This window comes from Chenopodium album, chromosome 9, assembly GCF_948465745.1.
Source record: "Chenopodium album chromosome 9, dcCheAlbu1.1, whole genome shotgun sequence".
In the NCBI taxonomy this organism is placed as follows: Eukaryota; Viridiplantae; Streptophyta; class Magnoliopsida; order Caryophyllales; family Amaranthaceae; genus Chenopodium; species Chenopodium album.
Genome location: NC_137842.1, coordinates 18,952,995 through 18,960,775, shown reverse-complemented (window position 1 = coordinate 18,960,775; position 7,781 = coordinate 18,952,995). Strand labels below are relative to the sequence as shown.

Below are 7,781 nucleotides of genomic sequence, written 5' to 3'. Positions count from 1 at the left end.
TTACAAGTTTCTCTGAAAACTTCCCTAACCTTCTCAAGTGGAGGGTTTTAGACTACAACTATCTATAGAGATCCCACCTTCAAAAAAACATACATACAAAGAGGTTTCTACATCCTACCTACCTAGAATTCTATGGAGAACCCTAGAACATTCTAGAACATCACACACTTATGTACATACATAGAAGAACCTAGAAGACTTCTATTATGTACAAGACTCTTTATGAATATTTTAAAGTATCTTCTCTAGAATACTCTATCAAAAGAACCTCTTAGAATGGCCCAAAACCTTCTAGAATCTTTCCTCGTTTTTCGAATTACCGGCTGTCAAAAGTCGTACTTCAAGACCTACCTTAGAAAACCAACACCACTATGGTCTTCCTTAAACCAAAATACGATGGACCCCTCAAATTAGAACCCATTTGGACTTCGTTGGCCTCCTTAGTGACCCGTTATTGTGTTATTGTCAATTGAGTGTTCATCAGAAATATAAGACAGAAACTAAATAAAGCTTAAGAGGGAGAAGCGTGCTGCTGGGCACCAAGGGCAAGCCCCCTAGCCTCGATTATGCCTTGTTGCCTAGTGACCCAAATGACACCTATCCTTGGTGTGGGAGATAATTTGTGACAACAGTCCATCTTTACGCAAAGCATTAAGCTCAAGAACAAATTTAATCCTAAAATTAGCTAAAATATGCAAAAATCATAGGAGAGAATAAATTATTATTTTCAATACCCAATAAATTGTACGATGTGCTTTCAAATTGACAACCATTAATCCATTATTGTACTAGGATAAATGGGTTACTTATTTCCATTGCTAAATTTATTTTCCTGTATCCACTAAGGCTTAGCAGGAGCCCAATCCGATATCCGTTCCGATAATTTGTTATCCGGTATCACTTTAAAAGTAATTATTACCAAATCCAATCCGATAAGCATTTTTTTAAAATTTTATTTCCCTACTTAAATCTTTTTTTTTTAAAAAAAAAATCTAAACTCTTACGACCTGTTCTCATTTACTGAACTCAGCTGAACTGAATTGAATTGAACTAAACTGAATTGAATATTTTATAAGAGAAGGAAATTAAGAGCTGAGCTGAACTGAACTGAAATGAATATTTTATAAGAGAAGGAAATTAGGAGCTGAACTAAACTGAACTGAGCTGAACTGAATTTCAACGTAAGAGAATAGACCCTTACTTTACTTCATAATCACTTTAATATATCAATGATAGTACTTATATTTAATCAAGATCATGTGGTATTGTTGTTAATTAGTGTTGAATGATATCATAATCACTACATTGTTTAGTTTAATTATTATTATTGGATATCTTATTAGATACCCAATAACCAAACCGAAAATTGGAGAACCTGAACTTATCGGTTCGGTTTATGGATCGCTTTTAGTAATTTTTGTTATCGGATACCCGTCCCATGCTCATCGACCACCTCCGAATGTATGGGCCCCATACAAAGGAATGCCAGTTTATGCACCTGAACTAAACAAAATCATACATGTGACATGTCCCATAAAGTAACACCAATATGACCGAAATTTTCAGCATCAACAATGTAGCTACAATGCACACCAACATAACCTCACAACTGTAATGTAATGGAACCAAAAAGCCATAAATTACAAATCAAGATTGATGCATTAACTCATGGAAACTATTGAGCGACACAATCTTGTAATATATCCGAATCTTGCAGCTTTCACTGAATCCAGATCCTTTGACTGCAAAGCAAAGCGTAAACAAGATAAGAAGAGAGAGCCTATGCATTAATCAAGCAATTAAAATTAGAGACTTAACCAGTACATTAAGTACTGGAAAAGCAATATATGATGACAGTAGAACATTTCCTCAGATGAAGAGATTAGTAGCTTCCACTATGTGACACAAATGGAGTTCTTAAGTTATGTCTCATGTTATCCCTAAAATTTATCTTATTTTCTAAAAAAATGGTGGTTTAGCTTACCAACAGGCCTTTGACAACTGCACAAAACTCAGTCTGCAAGAAAGAAAAAGTAACAGTCAAGATATGTACTACATTGAATATTTGTTGGTCAATTTTTTTTTTAAAATAACATGTTAATCAAAGGTAACCATGCATGCAACGTAGTATGGCTAAGGCTACAATACAAAAAAGAGTGAAAAGATTGACACTAAAAGATTGACTCAAAATAGAAACTTGAAATACAAGAAGTATACAAGATCAGAAAAAGATTACTGGAATTAAGAACAGCATCAGTGATTTGAAATGTAAACAGGTATATTGGTGTAGACTTGCAAGTCATAACACTTTCTCATGCAGACAATGTCAATCAGATGGCACGAAAGTGGCCACATAAAAATTATATAGGCCCAGAGAAAACACATTTATCCTAGGTTTCATAGCAGCTTGAACTTCGGTTTAAAAATTATAGACTAGTCTTGTACAATGCACCTGCATGTGAAACAAATGCTACAACAGAGAATAAAGAATGCAAGGGTTCACTCTATATATAATCTTTTGGTTAGTCTATTACTACGTATTTGCCAAATGATTCTTTGAAAGAAATAGATTGCACCCATTTATCTTGCATTTTACCCTGCTAGTGATCCAGAGCCGAGACCAACTTAGAGGTACCCTAGTAAAGTAGGGTCACAATATACTATATACTTTGTTTTACTTTGCCCGCAACACAACACTTTGTCATGCACTTTAAGGAAACTTTTATACTAGGTATACAGAAATTAATTGAAATAATTTTACCACCTCTAAGAAGTATTAAGTTGTTACGATTTAAACTATTTAGCTTAATTCGTGTATTTAACTTTTCTAATCAATTCATCAAATAGCATGCCAAGAAGGTGTGTTGCAAATGTAATAAAACAGAAGTACGTATTATCTTAACATGTACCTGATCAACAAATTTGAACATAATAAACTCTTGGGTCATTAGAAACATGAGATGTCCTTACATATTGGGTCAAATAAAAAAGGGTGAGTGAAACTTGGGAAAATGACAACATAAAGGGGGCATTTGGTATGTGGGAATTGGGGTTGGGAATGGGACTTTTAATCCCACTTGTAATAAAATCCCTTGTTTGTTAGGTGAGAAGGGGATTAAAATGGGGAAGGGGATTGGGAATATATGCCCTCTATTCCCATCAAAATAATCCCAAGGGGGGCCTGGTATTATGATATGGGAATTGGAAAGGGTGGTAAAATGACTATTTTGCCATTAATGAAAAGAAAGAAGGAAAGGTTTTGACAAAGACACTTTTGTAATATTGTTATTTAATACCTACATATTCCCACTCAACAACCAAACAAAGGCTTGGACTTATTTTTATGAATTCCCATCAACTATTCCCAATCCCCATCCCACCCTCTAATCCCCAAACTCCCATTCCCACATGCCAAACGCCCCAAAAGGGTTTTTTTTTTAGGTTTGGGAAGAGGGGGGGGGGGGGGGGGGGGGGGGGGGGGGGCTATAGAGACATTGATTTATCCATACAATGCACATGACAGTAACTTTTAACAAAAGAGATCTTGAGAATTCACATGATTTTGATAATCAGAAATCTGAATTTTGAGTGATTGTAAACTGGGATAACTACTGATGCAGGCAATGCAGCATAAAAACATCGAGTTTTTCAATTTTCATGTAATTAACCTTACTGATATCTGACTAAGTCGTTCTTCGATCATTTCTTGAATAATAAGAGAAAAAAAAATATGGAGCCTTGACCAAAAGGTGGATTGCGAGGAAGGACAGAGGGAAAAACAGAGCTTTCAAATCTCCTAACAAGATGTTAGCATGTCTTTTACACATACGCATCAGGGCATGGAAGTCATTATAAATAATAACAAACACAGTGAAAACTTGGCAACAGCTTCCTAACTCTAGTCACAGCGTTCTTGCAAATCAGTTCCCCTCCTTCGCCTCACAATATACGACATACTCGAATGCTCATATCAAGTTTTAAATACTTTTCAGGCCCTTAAATCAGCACTCAACTTGTTGGGTAGTGAGCCAAGGGAGGTGGACAGTGGACTGTAAGGAAAGAGGTAAGAAGTGGGAAAAGATACTAACACAATGAAACTATGGTAACAGCTTCTTACTCTAGCCACCGTGTTCTAGCAGCAAATTGGTTCTCCTTCCTCGTCTAACAGTTTTACTTGGTGGGGAATTGATTGCCATGTAAAAGCCATACTAGAATGCTCTTACCAAGCTTAAGATGCTCTTCAGACACTTGAAGCAGCTCTTACCTTGTCAGGTAGAGGGAGCCACTGAAGGTGGACCGTAGGAAAAGAGGTAGAGAAACGGGAATGTCTGAAGTAGGTGAATCAAGAGGTGCTTAATGATTGATGTGTCATTTAGTGTCATATATTCAGAAACCCAATTTGCATCCATCCTTCTGCACTATCATATCTTTATACTATTATTGTTAACTTGTACAATGTAGTTGCTAGAAATTTTTCACTCAATAAGGTTAACACAAAATCACACCATATCACCATGAAGATGCTACTTTAAAACCCTGCACACTTCTCTAGAACACAAGCAGCATACAGAATGGCATGTCCTTACAACCTTTTATAAACACAAGTAAAATACTGCTGGGAGTTTCTCATCAATTAAACGACTTACATATATCGTCCGCTTAGGAGTTTATGGCAAAATATCTTTTCCCTTTTAAATTTTAGTCATATAAATATACAATGCATGTAGGCATTCAATATCCAATAATCCCTACATCTGCTTTTGTTTGACCCATTGGAGTCTTGTTACTATTTTGAATTTTGGTCCGGTGGAGTTGATGAGAGAAAAAATTGATGAGACCAAATGAAGGGGATGTGAGAGCAAAGTGGTGGTGCGTCATAGTCATTTATAGTATGGGACAAACTCAAAGAAACAACCCAAAAAGGAAAATTGGGACTAACAAAATGGGATGAAAGGAGTATAATATACATACTCAAGGGTACACATTGCAAGCTAATGTCTTCATGTCCTGCATCACTATGTAATAATCAATCTACAGTATTATAGCGGAAGAATTAAAATTAAAAGTTTGTGCTAATCGGTAATATATTAAAAGGCTTACATTTGATTCAACCAAATCAACATGCTAAGCTATATAAATATTCTATGAAGCTATCTTCACTATACATCCTAAGTATTAAATTAAAGTATTAACGTCAAAGATGTCATGGGCAAGATCATTCAAGCAAGAGTAGCAAAGCTGACATAATTTTAAAGATACCAAAGCACTGCCGTACATGTGAAACTCATATGACCACCACCTGTTGATTTATCTAATATCTTTGTTAGGTGAAGAAATTCATGTTATTTTGTTCCATACTCAACAGCGAGATTAAAACAGAGCAAGGCCAATATAAAATGAATATGTGCAGCTGACAGATAAACACAGAAAAATAACCTAATTTTGGCAGCAAAACTGTGGCGCAATGAACTCCTAACACCTCCCCCATCAAATCATCAATATTATTAATTTAATTTGTGTCCAAAGGCCGTAATATCAGCAAAGTACTTGACGAAGACAATAGATGAATCAAATCCTATCCAGCCAAAAGGCCATTGACTTGGTTTAAATTACGTGCTTTACAAGATAATTCCAATACTAACATTTTGAAATAGAACTAAATTAAATTAAGTTTTCCAATACAAGATTCATACACAAAACTGAAATTTGAAGCAATTAACAAACATCTAATGACCCACTAGCTATGCATAGAAGATTTAATAATTAGATTTAATAAGTACTCAAAAGTCAAGCCATTCAACAATACATTATACTATTACAACATCTCATTGGTTTTCTGTCCATAAAATTAAATATGAACTACTTCAATTTCCTCAATTAGTACCTTTTCATTTGACTAAAACCAGCATCATTGATCAATCACCGGTTTCACCTACTGGTAACCTTGTCAACTGCTCAATTTAGTTCTCTTCATTCTTTGAACTATTTTGATTTTGATTGATTTCTTTAAAGCAATCTAATAATTAGCACGCTATAATTATTTTTAATCTAACAACCAAGATCAACATATCATTTACCAAATTCCAAATGATCATTTTTATACAAATTAATGATAACAGTAAAAAAAAAAAAAGTCAAGCTAATTGATAATAAACCAATTCCAAAACCAATTTGGATTTCAGGTCGAAGAGTATAAGCCAAGGGTATTGATTTCAGCTAATTGATTTCACGTCAGAAACTACACATATTGCAGACCCCCTTGCAAGAGGCTGCATAGGACAGCGTTATATGAGCCAAGGGTATTTTAGAATGTCTTTTTGCGCGTGCAATTGTAGTTTCCTTTATTTCGAACTTGTAATTGGTTCTTTTGTCTTTGTATTTTTCGATTACGATTGTTCGATTACGATTTCTTATGTAAGTGCCGAATGGCTTATTATTAATGAATTTAAATCTCCCCCTTCAAAAAAAAAAAAAAAAAAAACCAATTCCAAAACCAAATTCAAGTGGGAGAAATAATAACAATAATAAGAATTAAAGGAAGAAATGACCTTTGTGCAAGTGCAACTCAGCAACATCCTCATGCAACCCATCCTCTTCCGGCACAGGATGCAACGATCCAACTTCGCCTTCAGCACCGGAACCGGAACCGGCACTCTCTTTCTCCTCGGGATACCGAACAACGACAACAGGGCAAACACAATGATGAACACAATAATCACTAACACTCCCAAGCCTCCCTTTAACACTCCTCCTAGAAGCCCCAAACCCTCTACTCCCCATAATCACAACACTCAACCCTAACCTCTCAATCTCCAAACACAACCTCTCTTTCATATCATGATCCTTCACAACATGAACCCTAAACGGAATCTTAGCATCCACAAGCGGTTTCGCTAACTCAGCAATCTTTCCCGCCGTAAAACTATCGAAATCATCCTCGATTTTCTTCTTCTTGACCTCATCGTCATTAGACCCATCAACGGCATCAGCGGCAGCAGCGGAGAAGTGGGTAGAGCCCCAGTCAGCGCCGTAGAGGATGGAAGTGGGTTGAACGTGGAGGAGTGTGACGGAGTCGGAGGGACGGAGGTAGTTTTGGACGGCCCATTGAACGGCGAAGGCGCTCTCGTCGCTGAGATCGACGGGGATTGCGATTTTCCGGTGGGGTTCGTCGCCGGCGGCGGCGGAAGTGGTGGTGGAGGAAGACGGTGGAAGTGGGTAACGCGGTGATGATGGTTGGATTTCGATGGCAATTGGTCGGTCGAGATTTGGTTTTGATGGTGAACTCATTTTAGCTAAATTGATGAATGTTGGATTGGATTTTTTTTTTTTTTTTTTTTTTTTTTTTTTTTTTTTTTTTGGTTTTGCCGGGAGAAAGAAAGAGTTGGAGAGACAGTGTGAGGGGGAGGTGTTAACAGAGACAGCGCAAGCAGGTGATGTGTTTTTGGAGGTGTTTTGACTTTTTGTGGAATTGAAAAATGAGAAAGGAAAAAGAAAAGGAAAAGGAAAATGAATGGGAATATTGCGTATACGGATAATGTTGAAGTCTAGGCTCTAGAGACTTCTATAGTTCTATTCTTGCACGATAACTACACAAAACAGAATAGTCCCTCTATTTTTAAATATTTAGGCTTCGTTCTCTTTTCCTTAATTTTGCTGAATTGAAATTATTTTTACTGAAATAAAATTATTTTTGCTGAACTTAAATTATTTTTACTGAAGTTAAATTATTTTTACTGAACTTAAATTATTTTTACTGATTTTCTATTATAATTCTTCTTTAA

At 36.0% G+C, this 7,781-nt stretch overlaps 1 protein-coding gene across 2 annotated transcripts; it reads right to left on the bottom strand.

The window, feature by feature from the left end:
* Positions 1-1,520: 1,520 nt before the first annotated feature.
* Positions 1,521-7,492, bottom strand: LOC145558461 (universal stress protein PHOS34-like). Of its 2 annotated transcripts, XM_081619712.1 has the most exons (3): positions 6,549-7,490; positions 1,985-2,017; positions 1,521-1,742 (listed from the first exon to the last, which is right to left on the bottom strand). In XM_081619712.1, exons 1-2 carry the CDS (start codon positions 7,285-7,287, stop codon positions 2,013-2,015), a joined length of 744 nt encoding a protein of 247 aa, XP_081475838.1. In that variant the 5' UTR covers positions 7,288-7,490; the 3' UTR covers positions 1,521-1,742; positions 1,985-2,012. The 2 variants fall into 2 exon arrangements, with proteins under 2 accessions (XP_081475838.1, XP_081475837.1); XM_081619711.1 differs by lacking the exon at positions 1,985-2,017 and having other exon boundaries at positions 6,549-7,492.
* Between the last annotated feature and the right edge of the window lie 289 nt (positions 7,493-7,781).